Source organism: Grammomys surdaster, unplaced genomic scaffold (assembly GCF_004785775.1).
Source record: "Grammomys surdaster isolate TR1022 unplaced genomic scaffold, NIH_TR_1.0 97, whole genome shotgun sequence".
Classification (NCBI taxonomy): domain Eukaryota; kingdom Metazoa; phylum Chordata; class Mammalia; order Rodentia; family Muridae; genus Grammomys; species Grammomys surdaster.
In genome coordinates, this window is record NW_021604576.1 from 1,281,697 (window position 1) to 1,303,233 (window position 21,537).

The 21,537-nt window shown below is 40.5% G+C and overlaps 1 protein-coding gene across 1 annotated transcript; it reads right to left on the reverse strand.

The window, feature by feature from the left end:
- Positions 1-6,277: 6,277 nt before the first annotated feature.
- Positions 6,278-18,735, reverse strand: LOC114631560 (transcription factor 25-like). Its single transcript, XM_028779928.1, is given in 6 exon segments — positions 6,278-7,710; positions 7,713-7,976; positions 7,979-8,159; positions 8,213-8,391; positions 14,854-14,972; positions 18,524-18,735. Coding segments are annotated over 6 exon segments (2,388 nt in total).
- Between the last annotated feature and the right edge of the window lie 2,802 nt (positions 18,736-21,537).

Sequence of the window (21,537 nt, forward strand, 5' to 3'; positions counted from 1 at the left end):
TCTAAGCAGTTTTGAGTAAATGGCCTGTTTGTAGCTAATTTGCTTATCTAATATAAAGATTTTAAATGGTGTATCAATACTTGTAAGCCTCAGTCATGTAGATTTTATTAATTTTATTTTATTTTATTTATTTTATTTTTTCTTAGAATCAACATGTCCGTGGATCATTAATCTTGTAAAAATGCTCCTTGAAAGGAAATTTAGTAGTTAAATATATTATACATTTCAACTCTCTTACAAAACTTATAATATTGTTGAAGGCCCTGACATACTATGAAAAATTTAAAATATCTTTAATTTATTTAATTTAGCATGTCTTAAATACTGAGAATATATAAATGCATTATAATCCATATAAATGCATAATAGTCAAAATTAACCATGAAACCAAAACCAGACTACTATGTAGTCTACACACATTGAGGTCTTTCTTTCATTTCATAAACAAAACAGCAATATTTAAAGGAAATACCCACCCCTCAAAAATTTATCTTAATAACCATTTGCCTTACATATTTTTAGAAGTTCAGCACAATACCAGGTATTTGTGTAGATCACTTGTATCTGTATTGTCCAAACATACCTTAATTCATGATGTAGTGGTGTTTCCCCTTTCACTAAATGGTCCAAAACTTTGATAACTGAGTTTTCCAATCTCCACAGTCCACTAGCCTCCTCACTCTTGCTCTGTGACTCCTTCAGTGACTACTTCCTGGTATTTTCTAAATCAAGTGAAAAGGGCAATATTTCTAAAGGAAGCAGTTACCAAATTTTATTCTCTAAGTGGAGTCTGTAAATTGTGCCCAGAAGGTGATTGCCTAACCCTTTAGAATAAAATACTATGTGTATGGCAGGCTTTCCCCTTAATTTCATACTGTCTTCTGCACCACTCATTAGCTTGTAGCCTCAAAAGCAAATGTGCTTTTCTTGCATGGCTCCACTATAAAAAGTCTGAAGCTCTGTATGGTCAGAGAGAACTTCACCTGAAGGCAGGATGGACAGATGAAGAGAGGAAACAAAGAAGGGAAAGAGAATAAGAGGGATAAAGGAAAGATGGAAGGTGGAAAGTACCAGCCCATGGGCTCATAGCTGCTCTAAAAGAATCCTAAGAATTCATAAGTTACTCAGATGCCATTTGAATTGAGAACCAAACAAATCCTGTCATACAGACTGATGAATAGAGACAGTAACTAAAGAATAAAAATGTTCAAATAATGAGGTTATTTGTTTCTTTCCCAAACTCTTCATTACCAGGGTCAATGTCGTAACACAGTTCCTCCACAAAGACTGAGCTTTTTAATATATGATTTACACATGGGTGCACTTATACATTAACCATGAGTTATAAAAATGCATGCCTCTGCCTCTATCTCCAAAATATCTTTGCCCAGCAATCAAAAGCAAACAAAGAAAGGAAATGTTTCCGGTAGACATTTCTTATACTCAGATGCCCAGGGACAATTGTGTATGTTGCTTTCAGCATATCCAGGCTTTTCTGGATGGAGCAGACACTACAGGCCAAGTACCTTAACAGCGAGTCTCAAATTTTTTCAACAATTTGCTCCCAGGAGCAAACAAACTTTCCTATCAGTGTGACAGAAGACATCAGTGTTAAGGAAATATTTGGGTGAAATGTTTCACCCATTTGGCTATATAAAAATAGCTACCCACAACTGCACATGTCAATTTATGCTTTGGGACACGTTTATCTGACACAGGTTAAGTCAGAGGAAGTCAGTGAGAGAAAGGATATAAATTTGAATGGCAAATATAGAGTGCACATCATCTTGTTGAGATTTTCTCATAAGAATAACAATTTTTAAGCATGATGGTTGCCCCCTTTACAGGAACAAAAAGACATACACTTTGCCAACTTTGCATGTTAATTTCACAAATTTTCTAAGGCATGAAGCAAAATCTACATTGGAGTGTTGAATTTAAGATGGTAAAAGAAGAAATCAACAGAGGAAGATTCTTATCATTCCTACTCCTTTTTGAAAGTTAGGTTTCTAGAACATTGTCCTCCCCAAACAACAAGCCAGTACAAAATATTTTAAAATATTATAACTTATCTAACAGGGAGATGCAAAAGGAGTCCAGCTGAGAATTCTGTGACCCAAAAGGTGGCAGAGAGTGACAGAAAAAATCATACAAGTGTATTAGTTATGAGTTAAGCCCCCTTAACTGATTTATTTTGCCACTTTTTTTGTTCAAGTAACCTATTTAAAAATGCATCCCTACACGAAGCACCCCATTATTAATAGTCAACGCACAGTTCAACCTGTCAAGTTTCCCAGTCTCACTTTTGCAGGGCTTTTTTTTTTTTAAGGAAAAAATTTAAAAAGCAAAGGCATTTCGTAGGGCGCCCGCTGCCAGACACCCAGCATTTATCTTATCTCACTTGATGACTTTCCTTTTATCCTGAAATGATTTGACAATGACTCTATGATTTCCTGTACAAATTACCCTTTGAAAGTGGCAGTGGCGCTTGGCAGCGATCTTCACTTAATTACTGAGTGGATTATTAGCATACGGCTCCCCCCCCTCTTCATTTCTTTATATCTTCTAGATTGCATTGACAGTTCCCTTTCATTGCCTGCTTTAACTCACTGAATACTAAACATTATGCAGATTGCAGCTGAGAAGTGCCCAGGCTACTCCAAAGCCCTAGTCTGTACCAAGACCTTTTTGATGGAAAGTAATTTACAGGTCAGAAATCAATAGTGAGTCTGGAAAGTGCATCTGTGGGTTCTCTGAATTTAGATTGGGGTTGAGGTAGATCAGAGCACTAATGTTCAAAAGTGAATATCCCTTCACAATTTTTCCATTTATAAAAAAAAAATCTACAATAAAACAATCAGTTTTGTTCCTTCCTTTAATAGCCTCCTTCCGTCTTTAAATAGTCTAAGATAGTGAGCTTCTATTTTCTTTTCAGCTCCTTATGCTGCCACCCAAGTTGATGGGAGGGGGTTAATGAGTCCCTGTTTTCAGAAATGGTCCCTCTTCAGTCCATCAAGCTAGGGGGCTGGTAAGCTGACCTCCTTGGTTTGTGCGAGTGTGATTGTTTGCTGGAGTTAAAAAAAAAAAAATGTGAGTGATAAATTGCAAGGATTTCTCCAGCATGCTCAGAGGAGCCTTCTTTCTCGTCTGTCTTGGCTCCCATCTTTTGGCAGAAATTTGCACATATGTCAGACATTCTCTCTCCAGATCTTTATGCTCTCCTCCCCCCAACTGCATGCAAAAGCATCCTCCACGTTTCCTAGGCTGTAGTAGGGACATGAACCCCCTTCCCATCTCAACCTTATGGTACGGTTTAGGGTTCCCCCCCCCCATTTCTCTTTGGGAAGAGAATACAACACATGAGTAATTTCAGGGCTTGGTAGAAGTGACACCAAAGCTATAGGAGTCAGCACGGTGGGGGAGAACAGCTGGGTGCTGACTATGTCATCTCCATTCCAGGACTATCAACCACCAGCTTTATTCTTCTAGTGTTACATCTGCTATGAAATTTGGGTCTTCCAGGTGGCAGCCCAACATGCTGTCCAGTGCGATCAGGCCATTTAAATGCTTTGAGCTAATGCTGCAGATCCATTTTCTAAACAAGTTAGCAGATACCATATGCAGCAATTAAAGTTTTATTGAGTGGTGCCTGCTTACCATACTGAATTTGGATTGGCTACCATCTGTCGGAAAGCCTGTGGTACCATCCCTATTGCTTGAGAGAGCATTTGTAAGGAGAGAAGATTTTTCTCAACTTCAGAAGCTACTCAGATTTTTTTTTTAACAAGCAAGCCTACAAAAGTAGAATTTGCTCAAATCAAAAGAACCAGACCACTAGAAGTTAGCACAAAACGTGTGCTATTAAACATAATGGCGAGGAACATGGAGTCTTGTAATGTCTGCCATGATCATTGTTGATATATAGTTCCCTCCACAATTCTCAGAGACACTTTCCACGGACAACACAATAAACCCAAATTAAAACTAAGCAAAAGTATAAGCACTGTTTCTGTCAAGATTATTATAGGGTCCTTCTTGTTTAATAATGATGATGATGTTGATGATAATAATAATAAGTTATCTAAAACGCTGCTAATTGAAGCTAGAGGATGATAAGCTACGTGATCAAGTTCAAAGAAAGCAATGATGACTAAATACTCAAGGTGGGATGTATACTAGTATGTTCTTAATACATGAGGGGTTCTCAGACATGATCACCTCTTTACCTTTGGCCTTTATGAAGGAACAAAGAGAAAGACATATTATATAAGTGGTTCTTAACTTTCTAATCCTATGACCCTTTAATACAGTTCCTCATGTTTTGGGGACCCCCAACCATAAAATTATTTTCATTGCTACTTCATAATTGTAATTTTACTACTCTTATGAATTGTAATGTTAGTAAGTATGGGTGTTTTCCGATGACTTTTAGGTGTCACAACCCACAGGTTGAGAAGCACTGAATTATAGTGAAACTCAAAGCCTTGTAAAAAAACGTTTTAGAAGTTCCTGGGCAATCATGTGGTTTTGTAGAAGTATAAGAGAAGAAAGAATCCATCATTAGTAGCATAAAAAATCTGCTGGTATTTTGAGCATCCCTTTCTTTAAGAGAAAAAGGCATGTGATCTTGCTCCTTTTAGTCCTAATTTAAGAATTTCAAGGCTGAATGTTTAACTTTTGAGAACATTCAGAATAAGACATCCACTCAGTTTTACTCTGTTGGCTCCCTTAGAATATTCAATGGCGCACATTGGGGTTTTCTTACTCTTTAGGTATTAGGGGGCAGTGTCAAATTCCTGTGAATAACGAGTCCATAAAATGTAAGACCAAGGTCAGAAAACCTGTCTCCTAGCCTCAGGACTATTCCTCAGTGGCTAGCAAAGACACTCATCTATGCAATTTCTTTTCTGACCTCCTTCCCTCGCCATGCAGGGGTTTATCTGGGTTCATCTTGCACAAGTCTTAGACATGCAATCACAGCTTGTATGGTTTCCTGTGAAACAGCCATGTCATACACAGGAAACACTGATAAGTTACTACCCCTGGCTTGTACATTCTGTCTTATTTACTTAAGCCTTGAGAGAAAAAAGCTGAATGGTCTTCTGTCCCTTACTCTCTGCGATTGACCAACTGTGGATCGCTATGTTAATTACCATATACTGCAAAAGAAGATTCACTGATAAAGTTGGGAGATTTACTTCTCTACATGTATAGCAATAAGCCATTAGGAGTTGATTTAATACTTATGTTTATTGAGAAGACTAGTAGTAGGGCCTGTGAGCTACTCAGCAATGGGATCTTGATCTCATCAGCAGTAAGAGGCATGAGTTTCATCTTATGAGAAAGTAGTTAGTTCATGTGATTGACTGAACCAGTGACCATATCTTGCCAGGTCAGTTGCTATTGTATGTCTCATGTTCCACAGTTGGAGAAGACTGTTGATAACTTCACACCCTTAGTAGTACACATAGCACCTTCTAGTACAATGACTAGCTTGTAGTAAGGAAGCTTCTAGATCAGTACCAGCCGGATTTCTCCATATTCTTTTTTTTTCTTTGTTTGAAAGTCTTTTAAAAATAAAAAATAAAAAAATAAAAAATAAATAAAAAATAAATAAATAAAAATAAAGAAAGAAAGAAAGAAAGTCTTTCATTTCTTCTGAGCTTTCTGAGAGGCAGCAAACAGATTTTCTCCCTGACTACATGAAAATGCACAAATGACCAACAATTCTGCACAGCACACATAGACAGGTACCTCTTGTGAGACTGAGGAGGAACAGGGAGGAGTGGGAGGAGAGGGATACACTGTCACTCCTACCTGGGTGACAGGCCAGACTTTAAAGCTGTTTGGATGACATGCAGGTTAGGTGTGGTGGTCCACTCTTATAATCCTAACATTTGGGAGACAGAGGCAGGCGGATCTCTGAGACCAGCCTGGCCTACAAAGTAAAGGGCAGCCTGGTCTACAGAGCAAGCTCCAGGCCACTACGGGCTACACAGTGAGACCCTGTCTCAGAAAGTTACTTTTCCCGATGATGATCCACAGATGGTGGGGACTGGTTTTATTTTTCACCATTAGAACTGGATTCGGTTGAAAGTCTGAGCGACACTTCTGAAGCTGATCGTCTGATGGCCTCTCAGGAAACAGGCCCAAGGCGGGGCGCTCCCAGAGGCCTGGGGTGTCCTCTGCTTCACTGTTCCTCATTTTGTTATTCGTTGTCTCATGATTGTAGAATAGCTGCTGCAGCTCCAGATGTCACATCTCCATCTGGATGGACTTACAGCTGCTCTGTGGTGTAATTTGGCAATAACAACCGGAAGAAGAGGGCAATTGTGTTTCCGTGGCTGACTGGACTCAGCCTCTCTGGTCTGACGTAGGGGTAGATGGTGTCCACAGGAGGCAGAGGGTCAAATCCCATCACATACTGTGTGGTCACATCCGAGGGTAGGGCAGCAACAGTCTCCTTGATCTCAGACAGTATCACATGGCGGTGGATGTTTCTGGGTGCACGTTGGTACAACACTTTCCGCCTGTTCTCACAGGCCTCCACAGCAGGGTCTCCAGCATCCACTGCCTGCAGAACCTCATGGACAGTTTCTTCTAGCCAGCTCATAACGGTAGGTTCTTTCCAAAGGAAGTGTGACCTCCCCAGGTACAGACTCAACAGCTGGCTCAGGGCGGGAGGCTGACTTATCTCACCATCCGGCCCAAAGAAGCAGTGGTTTGAGACCGTGGCATCAGGCCACACATTGCAATACTCCAGCAATGGCAGAAGGATTCCAGGGAACATGTTGAGCGCCTGCTGCATCAGGAGGGAAGCCTGCTGCCTGGCAGAGCTGACCTCATGCTCAGGTAAGTCTGTTTGCTGACTCAGAAGGAAATAGGCCAATGGAACAGAGAAGGCAAAATTTGGGAACTGGGACAGGCTCCAATGACCCTCCCATTCCTGGAAGAGGCGGATCAGGTACTCATAGTTCCGGGCCCGTATGGCCAGGTGGTCGATAAGCAGCAGCATGCACAGGGGGTCCTCATCCGGCTCGAGGCTCAGAATGAGCTTGCAGTACTCCAGGGCCGTGCGTGGGCAGACACGCTTCTCCAAGAAACTCATCTGCTTATAGAGGGCCAGGTAGAAGCTGCTGTTCTTAGGTCTGCGGTAATCCAGCCTGCAAGTCCCAATGGTGAGACTGAACAAGGGGTGGAATGCACACTCCATGCTGTACAGGGCTCTCTCTATAAGGTCTCGAGCCATCTCTTGATCCTCCTGAAAGCGGCAGGCATCACTGAGCTGCAGAAGTGAGTCCACACGATGGGGGCTTGTCTGGAGCAGAACCACAATGTTGTTTGGCTCCATGGACTCCACGGCCACCAGGAACTTGTGCTGTGCTTGTTGGTACTCTTCATTATGCTCAAATGCGAAGAAGGAAAGGCCTTTCTTGGACTCCAGCAGCCGCAATGATAGGCCTGGTTTGCTATATCGGGGCCATGTGCTCTTAGGGATTGTCAGCCATGTACACTTGGGATACACACGCTGTCTCTGTTGAGGTCTTTGCTCTCCCAGGACCGCTCAAGCACCAAAATACCTCTTCAGTTCTGTGTCTGGATTCAAGTGTCTGTGCTCCACATACAGCACGTGCTTCCTGGAGCTCAGTGGAGGGGGCCCGGGGTGGCTGAACCCGCTGCTGTCTTCAATCCTCTCTAGGATGCGATCATGTCTTCTAGTCCATTTTCTGAAGATTTTCCTGTGCAGCTTGTCTTATTTTTCTGCTTCTTTTTCTTCTTTCGGAGTTTGCCACTTGCATTAGACTGTTCTGGGGACCCTGCTTTGGTTGCATCTCCATCTTGCTTGATCTCTGGGTTCCCATGTTTAGCCTTTCCTTTGTTCCCTGAAGACATGGAATCTGGTAGGGTACAGTCAGACCTCTCTCCATTTACCACAAGATCCTCCTCAAGATCCTCGATGTTTATCAGCTCGAATCACAGACTCCTTTCTTCCCTGCACACCCAGGGCGCCGGCCACCCAGCCCGGGTTTTGGTGCCTCTTCCTCTGCATCATTGTCATCAGGGAGGACAAACTGCAAGGCGTCGGGCCCCAGGGGTTCCTGGCCGAGCTGTTCCCCCCTCAGCCTCCGGAGGGCCCGCGAGACATAGGATCCGACGGCCTGATGTGGGCAGAGGGACGAGGGAGAGCAGCAGACTGGCGGAGCCTGCGCACTGGCTGTGCGCTGGAGCAAGGTTGGCCTGTCGCCTTTGCGTGCAGTGGCTCTCCAGAACTTCCTCCTGATTCCCCGGTGGAGTCAGGGAAGGTGCGAGGGTGGCCCAGGGAATTCTCGCGAGAGTCGGGCCCCAGCGGTGGTGGTAATGCGGCACTTGAGTTTTGGATTTCTCCATATTCTATGACTCAAGTATGAGTGCACATTAAACTTTAAGATTTCTTTCTTCGTAGACTAATTTTGATTCTTGGAAAGTTCTGCAATTTCATAAAGTCTAAAAATGTGATACTTTAAACGCTACTGATATAGCTCCATATTCTTAAAAATAAAAGAAAGTTAACGTCAAAGTGGGATCCATGTAAATTGTGAACTACGTAAGATTCATTTACACAATAGAATACTACTTACCTATTAAAAACAAGGGCATCATGAAACTTGTAGACAAATGGATGGAATTAGGAAGCATAATTCTGCGTGAGGTAACACAGACCCAGAAGGACGTGAACAGTGCATACTCAGAGATGAGTGGATATTAGCCATGAAGTACAGGATAACCATGCTATAATCCATAGACCCAAAGAAGCTAAATAATGAGAGCCCAAGGGAGGTAGCTTGAATTTCACTCAGAAGAGGAAATAAAACAGTCATCAGAGGTGTGTGGAGGGAAGGAACTTAGTGGGAGAGGGGATGGGGAGGGAAATGGAAAGTGAGAATCAGGTATGGGGAAAGCCTAGGAGAGAAGACCTGGAGAGTGAACTGAAAATCAGATATCCAAGGGTGAGGGTGTGTCTAAGACATGACAGAAACCTTCTATTGCAAGAGTCTCCAGGGAGCCTACGAGACTTACTCTAGCTGAGATTCCTAGTAGTGGAAGACATGGAGCCTGGAGTGGCCACTTCCTGTAGCCAGGCAGGACACCCAGTGGAGAGATAAGGACGCCAATGAAATCTTTGACCCCAAATTTGTTCTGCCTATAAGAAGTACAACGACAAAGATTGAGCAAAGACTGAGGAAATGACCAACCAATGACTAGCGTAACTGAGACCCATCTCATGGGCAAAAGCCAATCCTAACACTATAATTTTCTGTTGTGCTTGCAGGACAGGAGACTGGCATAACTGGCCTCTGAAAGGCTCCACTCAGCAGCTGACAAAAGCAGAAGCAGAGAGCCACAGCCAAACATTATAAGTAGCTCAAGAAATCTTGTAGAAGAGTTGGGGAGAAGGACTGAGGGACCAGGAGGGATTAGGAACTCCATGAGAGGACCAACAGAGTCAACTAAATTGGATGCTTGTGGCCTCCCAGAGATTAGGGCGACAACCAAGGAGCATGCATGGGCTGTACTTGGGCCCCCTGCCATATGTGTAGTAGATATGCAGCTTGGTCTTCATGTGAGTCCCCCAACAACAGGGGATTTCCATCTTTAAGAGAACAAGAGAGGGTAGAATGATTGGCTGGTATGGGCAAAGCCCTAGGTTTAGTCTCCAAAATGAGACAGAGAGAAGGGAAATGGGAAGAGAAGGGATAGCAACATTGGATGCTACATTGGACACATTTGGAAATAGCTTTCAACATTGTAGGTTACATCATTAACACATTCCGGTTTTTTTCTGTAATAAAACTGACAAATTTCTCACCAATGTCATTGGAATTATAGACACATTAGTCCCAGGAAGTTCTTTCCAAAGAATCAAAATGCCTGATGAAGAACCTTTGGCTTAATTAAAGAATTTTCTTTTTCCTGACTGAAAGGTCAGTAGAATCAGCTAGGAATGGTACTTTTAATTATTTATTGATGCCAAGATGTACTTCCTTAGTGCATAGTCATTCTCTAATTTCCTACACTGCAGACACCTGTGGTCATGTTCTTTACCCTGCGGCACTAGGAGAGAGTCCAGTGCTGTTTTCCTTTTCCACAGTAATTTTCATTTCTCAGAATATTTTTTCTCACTTCCTCTGTTCCAAGTTCTCACCACCGAGGCACTTGTGTGCAAGTGGCCTAAGAGCATGCTTATATACAAATAACAGATTACACATTTTGTACAAGCTGTACCATCAAGGTCAAACCAGTGACTAGCATTAGTTGCAGAGTTTGCTGCAGACCCTTCTCATGGTAGCCTCATCTTTCTGAGATTGACCATTACATGGATAGATAAGTCTACAGAATGATTAACAAGTCACATACCTCCTCCCATACACCGTTCATATACAGCAACAAACTGGTCATTTGGTTCACATCCTAGTTTTTCCATAGCTTGAGTTCTTTATTTTGGCTCTTTCTCTGTTTGCTAAGATCTCAGGAGTTAGAAAGGGCATCAATAATGGAGTGCAGCTACTCAAGCAATCTTCCAAGGCTGAAAACAATCTGAGGATAATACACACCTCTTGTTTTATTCTGTCAGCTGAGGCCACTGAGTGCTGTGTGCTTTGTCAACAGGGCTCTCCAGGGAAAGGACACAGAAAAGATATATTTAGCATTTACCATCTATGTCCATATATGTGCTTCTGAAAATTCGCTATGATAATACACATTCTCCTGAAACTTGTGCTTAAAAAATCACAGTATCTTTGAAAAACATTGTATGACTCAATAACAAAAAAGGAACATCCTCTGACTCTTTGGAAGGTCAGCTCCTTCTAGGTAACCACTGTAATGCAAAAAGAGAGACTGGCCCAATTTCCAGAGCCCTCCACATTCCAGATAGGAAGAAGGAGGATGTCTTCATGTTCCTTGTAGCGGAATCCTCTGGGGATGACACTGTCTTCTATGTGGAAATGTGCATCCACAAAAGGAAAAGTGATAATTTTGTATCCCAGATCAGAAGAGGACGTGAGGGAAGCTTCTGCAGGCAGGCAGCAGTTGTTGATAGGCTTGCTGCTCACCAGAGCCCTTCCAAGTACTTCCTGTTTCACTCCCATGACCTTAGGTACCCCAAGGGAGTGAGCCCTGAAGCTCCATCCTCTGGTAGTAACTAACACAGTGCTTCTCACAAAACCATCAACCTGCCTTACCTTCATCACTCAGCACCACACAGATTCTTCTCTGTGTTGTGTGGCCATTGCCATGTTACACTGAAAAGAAGTCCACTAGATAGGACTGACATGGTATGTATTAGCCTGTGAAGTTCTGCACATATGCTGTTTACTCCCTGTCAACACCCATGGGATGCTCTTGTCTGGCCTCTACTATAGAGACCCTAAGAATATTGAGAAGGAAGTACAAATGGCTGTTGCAAAGGCTACAAAAAAGGAGACATTTCAGGAAAAAAAGACTGCACCAGAGCCTGAGTTTACTTCTGTCTTCATGGGCTAGCAGACTGGTCTAACTGTATGCAAGAACCTACTAAAGACTACAGTGCTCAGCTGGCCACAGAAGATCACCAATAGCTCCTAATGTGCAAGCCACGAATGGAATAAGTACATAGGTGGCTTAACCTTTTGTTCCATGGACACTTAAACAAAACAGAAGGAACATAAAGGAAGAATACCATTTATCTAAATAACAGTTATCTAAACACTAAAAAACAAAACAAAGTAAACAAACAAACAAAAACTATTTTAGAATGGTCTCACCAAAGTACAACAGCTTACATTCCAAACTCAAGCATTTAGAGACTCCAGACATTTTTTTTTCAATGAGCACAGGACACCAGTCTACAGCCAGCAATACATTCACCCCTTGGCATCTGCAACCGGGCTTGGTCACTGGGTACAAATAGCTCTGTTTAGATGTGTTGTCAGTATGAATTCTGCCCTGGTCCTGACTCTTTTGCTTTCTTTGCTGTAGTTTTAGTTCACTTTTTATGGAATTTCATAATGTTCTAACAATTGGTACTAAACAATTATTCTAGAAATAGCAAAACAACTCATGATCAAAATCCTTAAACGTGCTCACTGACTAAACTCCCACCATCAGTGCCACCAGGCCTGGCTGGCATTAGCAGTTGTATAGGCTCTGTCAGTCTTCCTTTTCCAGCTAGGGTTGCAGTTTCTTCCTATGTATAACTCTTTCCATCACTCTGACTAACTCCCAGTAAGTTATGATAAAATAAACATTAGTGGAAGCTGAGTCTGGCATACATTACTAGCTCACTAAGAGCCACCAGCAAGATTCGGAAGAACAGTGCCTATGTCTACATCTCTGTGAGGAAGATACACAGAGGGTACTAAGCAGTGTACACTCTGCTGTCATCCTCTCCAGATGGAGTCAGGTAACAAACTGTCCTGTCTTTCTGTCAAATGACCTCAGTCCTTCCAAATGAATATCTAGGAGATGGGCGAAAAGTACACTTGGTTTCTTATTTATCTGTCATTCCCTTCAGTTGACCTGGATTCTTTTACTATTCCATCTAAAAATCCCCTACATTTCTTTACATAGGTCACCTTTATGAATTCAGATCATATTTGATCATAGAAAATGTTAAAAAAAAAGATACAAAAACCTTTCCCGAGAACACGTAATTCTCTGGCCTGGGTAAGGCAAAATTCACCTGTAGAACTGCCAAAGTATTCTGCACTTCAACTCCACCCTGTGTGTCATTTTCTCTCCCTTGATTTATTCTTCCTAGACATCATTTGAAGATGTTGGAAAGAGTCCAGCCTAACCTTTCCCCACTATTTTCTACGACCAGTGAAGGACGATGAGGTCCTTGTGGTAATAAATGCTCGTATAATGGAACCTGCAGGAGTCCTCTCTCTGTCTGTCTACTCAGTCTTACTGTTATCATGGAAAGACAGTCTTCATTCACTTTTCCAAAACAGAGATGGTTTATGCCTTCATGAATTTTATTCTGGTTCTGTTATCTCTGCTTCCAAGACACTTCCACACAGCTGCTGTTAGCCCCACATATGATACAGAGGGTAAAAACTCACCTACTTCCCTGATTTGATCTTCCTAGAACTTGAATATCTTACCTTAAATACCCACTGTCTATTTGTCTTTATTGCTATCATACTTATGACTAACATCCATTATTGTCTGGAAGGTAACACCTCAGAAATATTTCTCACAGTCACCCTGCAGCCAGCCTCATCTTGGACAACCCATGTGTCTTAGTTAGGATTTTACAGCTGTGAAGAGACACCATGACCAAGGCAACTCTTATAAAAGACTACATTTAATTGGGGCTGGCTTACAGGTTCAGAGGTTCAGTCCATTATCATCAAGGTGGAAGGAAGCATGGCAGCATTCAGGCAGACATGGAGCTGAAGGAACTGAGAGTTCCACCTCTTGTGCTGAAAGCTGCTAGGACAAGAGTCTTAGAGCCAATTCCCACAGTGACACACTTTCTCTAACAAGGCCACACCCACAAATAGTGCCACTCCCTGGGCATATTCAAACTGCCACACCATGTGTCCTAGGAACTCAGGACAGCTGCCCCAATGTCCAATCTCCAGATTCTTTCCTCTTTAAGAGGCTTCCTACTTACCTTCCTGAGATTTGTCAGTCATCATTCTAGGTCAGGCTAAAATGTCCCTGCTTTCATATCATTTACTATAATATATTTATTTCCCTTCTTTATGTAGCCTTTTTCTCCTTGTACTGTATAGCTCTATGTGTCCATTTGTAAGGTTATGTGTCCATTTATAAGGTCCATTTGAAGTTATACAAAAATAAGGTTGCCAGGCCTTCTTAAGCAGTGGCAATTTTAATCAAAGTACACACACGGTTAGAGGCTTGGCAATGAGACGGGTATTATGTGGCCAGTATTTAAGACCCACAGCACATTGAGCTGTCTATTTTGATTGGAATTAAGTTTTCTGCAGACAGTTATCTGCTCGGGTGCCAAGGTGTTCTTTCTGGGTAAGTGGAGCTATTTAATAGTGAGTCAGAGAAATTTCGGTTTTCTCTGGCAGAGGTAAAATTACAAAGCATCATTTGCTCTTGAAGAACCCACAAATCACAAATTTCCATAGAAAAGTTTAGATTTCTTTGTATTTGAGTTTAGGTTTCTGCTTCATTGGCTCAGACAGTAGAAACCAGTTAATGATGCTAGCACTAATTAGCACACTGAAGCAATACAGCATTCTATATGTGCCAGATACTGGATGGGATCTATAATTGCCGTAGGAATGCTGTCCAGGTATGCATTCTTTACTTTAATCTTAAGATTACAGAACTAAGACTAAATTTGTCTTCTGAGCAAATAACCAACAGTGAATTACAGATGTGACTAACTCCAAAGCCATGTCCAAGCACACCTCTGAGCCAGTTGTCTGAACCAACAACTGCCAGCAGAAACGTACTGGTCCATGGACGTAAATATCTGCAAACACCTTTGTCTTCATAGCAGAGACCATGAAAGACATGAGGAGAAGTCAGTGTAATTGTGTTACACTACTTAACAATGTTAAATCAGGTACATACCAGACTGTAGTGTGTGTGTGGTGGGGTTGGAAGGTGGAGAGCTATTGGGAGCAATCTCAATATGTAACCATCTCCTTTTTTATATCACCTCAGACAATGAGAATTTATAGCCACCTTATCATTTTGGTGTATATTAGTTGGATAGGGAACAATTCCAAACTATAATCTGCAATTTTAATGGGGAGCATGAAGAGTATTTCATGTCTCATCATTTTATTATGGATGATTTCAAATATGCCCAGCAATAGGAGGAGAGTAACCACCCATGCTTCCAACCTCCTGCTTGAGTAGCAGCATCTGCCTCCCGGATCAGTCCCATGCGCCTTCCTTCAGCAAGTATCAGGTGTATCATTTCAAAATCATTATGAATTCTCCTCAAAGTCCATTTTGTACTCCTAAGACGTAAGAGAACGTCATGATAAACATTAGGTATTCAAATAGTATTGAAATATATTCAATTTCCCTTCAGAAATATGTGTGTGGGTTTGGGGGCGTTATTTTGTGTTTTTGTTTGTTTGTTAGGGGGTGTTTGTGTTTATATTTTTTTCCTGGAGTTTGAAGAAGAACCATAATGTGGGTTCCTTTCTTCTAATTGATTCTTTCTTTCTTTCTTTCTTTCTTTCTTTCTTTCTTTCTTTCTTTCCTTCCTTCCTTCCTTCCTTCCTTCCTTCCTTCCTTCCTTCCTTCCTTCCTTTCTTTCTTTCTTTCTTTCTTTCTTTCTTTCTTTCTTTCTTTCTTTCTTTCTTTCTTTCTTTCTTTTTCATTCTCTTACCTCTGCTTGAAAGTTAATTTTTAAGACCTTTAGTCTTTTACCTGTTGTGGTGCTTTGTTATGCTCAGCTCAGGGAGTGGCACTATTAGAAGGTGTGATCCTGTGGGTGTGGGCTTAAAGACCCTCATCCTAGCTGCCTAGAAACCAGTACTCTGCTAGCAGCCTATAAGCCAGCCCCAATTAAATGTTGTCCTTATAAGAGTTTCCTTAGTCATGGTGTCTCTTCACAGCAATAAAACCCTAACTAAGACACCCTGTAAATCACTTCTCATTCTAGAATTTTCTGACTGTGACCTCAAAGAAACACTTGAAATATTCCTCTTCTTTACATTTCCTGTAAACTAGTAAGTAGAGACTCAGCCCAACTGTTAAACGTTTTGCTTCATTTTTCCTCTACCCATTGTGAACTGTGCAGGGCTCCTGAGCCCTGTCTCACAGCCCTAGTCATCTCTGACAGCTGCTTTATTCTGTGGTACAAGACACTTCAGATTCATCTCACAGCTGTCAGTCTGCAGAGTCGGATGTTTGCTCCAGAAGGCTATTTTGACATGTGACGTCATGTTTATAGGCCATATTCTAAGGGCAAGAAATGCTAATTGTTACTAGGATAGTTGGACACTGCTCCTAAGGAGTTTTCTGGCAGAGAAATCTTAAACAAATATCTTGGTTAAAAATATTAATTTCTCAGTTGACTTATCTGTCATATATAACATATGCATGATATTGTATTTAATATTTTCAGAACAATAATTGCAATATTAGCATGTATTTTATTACTAAAAAAAATTTACATTTTCCCCTTACCTTGGCCTACATCCTAATGAAAACCAGGACATTTAGGCAATTTGCTGAGTTTTATAGTCACTTGAAACTATTTTTTAGTTCTTGACTAAACGATCACCTCTGCATACAGTTTATTAATTTAAAAAATATATTTCATTTTTAAATCTTTTCTGAAACTGAGAGGGCAGGCTGTTACTGGGTAGTCTAGGCTCTAGAGATACAAGTTAAAGTCATTTGATATTTTGTTCATTTAGCAAGCTAATAGTAGGGGGTTCACATTTGGGGCCTGTGAACTTTGGACCATGGGTTGTTGGCCCAATTTACAGCACCAGGAATGTGTAACCGCCTAATAGAGTGAGCTGTAAGTTGATTACCTTCATAGCACATGTTTTGCCATTATTGTACTTATGTCTTGACATGATGGTCATTATTGTTGTCCACAAAGTTCCCATCAGAGTAAGACTGTTGATATCTTTCCCCCCTAACATCCAACACCATACCTTGTGGTACTATGAAAACAAGCGGCAGAGAGAAAACAATCTGGTCAGTAGCAAATAGTTTTCTCTATAATCTATGGACAAACTGTGGTGCTTTCAGGAATAGGGTATAACCAAGATGATCTGTTAGGTGACCACAAACAATAATAAGGGCTTGTATCATTTATGGTGTCTCCAGGATATCCTTGACCAACAACTCTAGAGGAGCTATCTCACACTTGAAACTGGGTTTTAATTAAGACCCCATGGCTTTTAGAAGGAACATTTTTTCCCTGGGTAGAGTAACTGCAATTAAACACACACACACACACACACACAAACACACACACACAAATGTACATATAAAAGCAATTGAACTTATAAAATAGCAGTTTTCATATGGCTTTTGTTAAGTAGGGAGAAGAATTAAAGGATAAAGCAGAAGAGGGACTAGAGGAAAGTCTTTGTTTTTAATAGTCAGATAGATTCCATTATATAAATCTGCTATTATATATGTACTATATATCTACTATTATATATATACCATTTATATATTCCACTATATAAATACATACATATATATATATGTGTGTGTGTGTGTGTGTGTGTCCCAATTATAAATACATGCAAGTTATTTCAATTACTATTTCCAGATAGTGATATAGTTAACAGTTTTACATGTACATTTCTTTTGTGTTTCTTACTGTGTTTGAAATATATTTACAGAAGTAAGCTATCTTAGTCACAGGATGAATATAAATACAGTTTGCTAGGTGTCATCAAAATTCCATCAAAATCAATCTACTTGGAGTTCTACAGGCTTCTTTTATGATTATGGTCATCTCTTTCCTTAGGTTAGGGAAGTTTTCTTCTATTATTTTCTTGAAGATATTTACTGGCCCTTTAAGTTGGGAATCTTTGCTCTCTTCTATTCCTATTATCCTTAGGTTTGGTCTTCTCATTATGTCCTGGATTTCCTGAATCCAGGAAAGCAAGAGCTTCCCAGGAACCAACTGGAATGACATTAGCTGAAATGCCCAACAAAGGGGAGAGAGAACCCCTAGAGAACATATCCATCTCAAAAATTTTAACCCAGAATTGTTCCTGTCTAAAGGAAATACAATGACGAAGAGTGGAGCAGACACTGAAGGAAAGGCTATCCAGAGACTGCCCCACCTGGGGATGCATCCCATACACAGCCACCAAACCCAGACACTATTGTGGATGCCAAGAAGTGCTTGTTGACAGGAGCCTGGTATGAATCTCTTCTGAGAGGCTCAGCTAGAGCCTTACAGATACTGATGGGGATGCTTGAAGCCAACCATTGGACTGAGCACGGGAAACCCAACAGAGGAGTTAGGGGAAGGACTGAAGGAGTTGAAGGGGTTTGCAACCCCATAGGAAGATCAACAATATCAACCAGCCAGATCCCCTAGAGATACCAGGGATGAAACCTCCAAGGAGTACACATGGAGGGACCCATGGGTCCAGCTGGCTATGCAGCAGAGGATGGCCTTGTCTGACATCAAAGGGAGGGGAGGCACTTGGTCCTATGAAGGCTTGATGCCCCAGCGTAGGGGAATGCTAGGTTGGTAGGGCAGGAGTGAGCAGATGGGTGCGAGAGCACCTTCATGGAGGCAGAGGGAACAGGGGTGGGATGAGGGGGTTTTGGAGAGAAAACTGGGAAGCAGATAACATTTGAAATGTAAATAAACAAAATAACCAATTAAAAATTTTCAAACATTCCATCAAAACCACTACAGCATGCATTTCTCAACTCGGTATTGTTACAGGTTATGCTATCAGTTGGGAATTGTTTTGCCAGTTGGCAAGTTTGCATTGGTGGGGCAGTGACGTTCCATGTCTCATGATGAATATGTTGAAGACCTTTTCATATGCCTAATGATCATTCGTACTTCTGTGAACCAGTTCTTTCTAAATGGCCTATTTCTCTTTTACGTATTATCCTTCTGACAATGAAACAAGTCTCAAATTCTTCTTCCAACTTGCTCTTTGTCTCAGCAGATGATCCTGTGTTACCACATCTTTCATCTTTCTTATTATGTTTGGATTCAGGACTGTAGACAGGAAAGTCCACCTTAACCTCAGACCACAGAAAAGCCTTCATGTTTCCTTTAATATCTATAGGAATTAATATTTATGTGTATATCTTGTAAGAAATATAGTATTTAGCATAATACATGACATAAGATGTAGATCCAATCTTATTTTCTAATATGATCACTTAGCCATTTGATATTAAGAAATTTCATCTTTTCCTGACTTGTCAGATATAGTGCTTTCTTAGTATATTAACTTTCCTCTATGTAATTTTAGGACTATTTCTGAATTTTAAAACATATTATTTTAATTTATCCACATCTATGGAAGAGATGACACATATTGCTTTAATTATAGAGGCTCTAAAATATATTTTAATATGTTAGGATTGGCTCTCCCTCACACACCAGCTCTTTGTTTTTTAAGATTCTCCTGAATGTTCTTGCCTTTTATGCTCTACCAAATACATCTCATAATGAATTTGTCTGGGTTCATAACAGAATATAGCAGCATTTTCACATGATTTCACTGAACTAATAAATTAACTTGGAGAAAACTGATGGTTTTATTGATGATATGTCATGAAATCAAAAACCATGAATATGCTTTGCTAATGATTTCAAATCTACTTTTGTAGATAGTATTTTAATATATTTCTTCACATTTGTCTTAGACATGGCTTAGTATTTATTCTGTTCTATCTCTCTATTGCATGAAAAAAAGGATGAAAGAAGACAGAGAAAAGGAGAGAAAAAGAGAAGAAGAGAGTGGAGGGAAAGAGAATGTGTGTGTTAAGAAATTGAATCTCATTTTTTTGATTTTGCTCCATCCCACCTTAGCAAGAGTATCGAAGACCACTCAAGCAGTAATGTAACCAGCCCCAACAGCTGACTTAGCAGAAAGTAATCTGCCCGGCTTGACTGTGATGGAGTTGTTAAAGTACAGTACTTTCTCTAGTTCCTCCATGATGAGGTGTCAAGATCCATGTTTGTTATAGAATGAGATATTATAGATTGCAGGTAACTTATTTTCACCTTCCCTATGTCTCCACTTTCACAACTTGTCATTCCTTATATTTTCAAAATCATAGATTCTTTTAATTATTGGTTTCTTTTAAAATTAAAAAAAGACTTGAAATTTCAATAGCCTCAAGACAGCACATATTTGCAACTCTGGCCAAATTAACAATGGCTTTATTGTTATTTTACCGAATAAATTAAGTTTTCATTTGAAAAACTTGGTAATTTCCTCTTGATGACTGTTTTTTTCTAGATTACATTGTCATATCTCTCCTCTGAATTTTAGTGGCTGAAAATGACTTGAAGAGGGGTTTCCTGGAATCAATCCAGTAAAAACAAACTAGAGAGCTATAGTTCCTTATGTAAAATGGGCTATTGAAGTTTAATTATCCATTGGCTGATCCTCCAGGCTCCAAACTCATTCATCAGTTCCCAGACATGTACTACAGTAAAGAACAGCTTCTATGGCTCTTGACAATTTATTTCCAAAACTACATATTCATTTAAGATATCACTTTATGGTAAATTCTATTATTGTCCCCAGATTTTGAACATTCTAGCATCCACAATTTTTACCATGACTTCGTAATGAACAAAATGAACTTCTCTCCCTTGACCTTGTTCTTGACCATATGACTTCCTGAAGATGACAGCATGAAAAAGAGAAGACAAAATTCCATTTCCAAAGCTACAAATTTTCAAGGCATGCATTATCCCCTTTTCAGTCTTGTAATCAAGAGACATTATGATCATTGCATTATCAAGGAGAATAAGAGAGAAAGGAAGGTTAGTGTTGTGTAACAAGATCCTCCAAGATGGAAACATTCCAATCCTCAGGGAAGTTCCTTAAGACAAAAGGTAAACAACTCTAGTTAGCTTCAGGAGGTCCCTGAAACTGACCAAATTCACTAAGCTCCTCCCTCATGTTATAAAAATAAAGAATGTTGAAAGTCACTTGTAGACAAACAAAGGTACAAAGGCTATGAGATGAAGCCAGCTTCCTGGAAGAAATAGAAATCAACTGGGCTCCTTGGAAAAGACCTATTCAGGCACCTGGAAAGGACATTCTCCAACCTAGAGACATGCCTACATGATGTGAAGTGTGCTTTAAATTCCTAGCTTTTGTGAACTGTCACCAATGTTGGGGTGGATTCTGATGATCCAGCTGTCTGTGAGTCAGTTCTATTCCTGTAAGTAACCATTCACCCATACTCCTGTAAGTAACCCCAATAAAACTCATTGGTTCATCAAGTGTGATTTAGGTGTTATCTGTACTTTGGTCTTTTGTGAGCTTCCTATCTGGGCTAAACGGACATCTCTCCAAGAAAAGTCTTGTCATACAACTTGCCCAGATCCTCCATGGATCTGCAGTGTTGAGGTGAACTTCCTTTCCTTCTCCAGTCTGGATTGGAATTACATACAATTGTGAAGATCTTCCCTACACCAGGAACCTCTTCCTGTGGATTTTAATAAGACTTGAATGTTGAAATATAATCTTGTTATATACAACTATCGTTGGGCAGGAAGACAAATGTAGACCAGAGTGGCCTTGAACTGACAGAGACTAGCCTACCTCCATGTCCAACAAGACTTAAATGCATCTATATCAACAATATTGGAGATACTTATATCTTGTATCCCCTGCTGCTGTCTTTATTTCTTAAGAACAGGAACATTTTTCCAGCCACGGCTAGCATCACCAGTGGTAATTAAGAGAACATGGGATGGATTAAAAAGATATAACTTTAAGGAGACTTTTGAAAGTCAACAGTCATGTCTTCTTGTTAACTATGACACAGAAGAGGATTTAAGCATGTCTTTATTTAAAATGCTGTTCACTTAAAAATTAT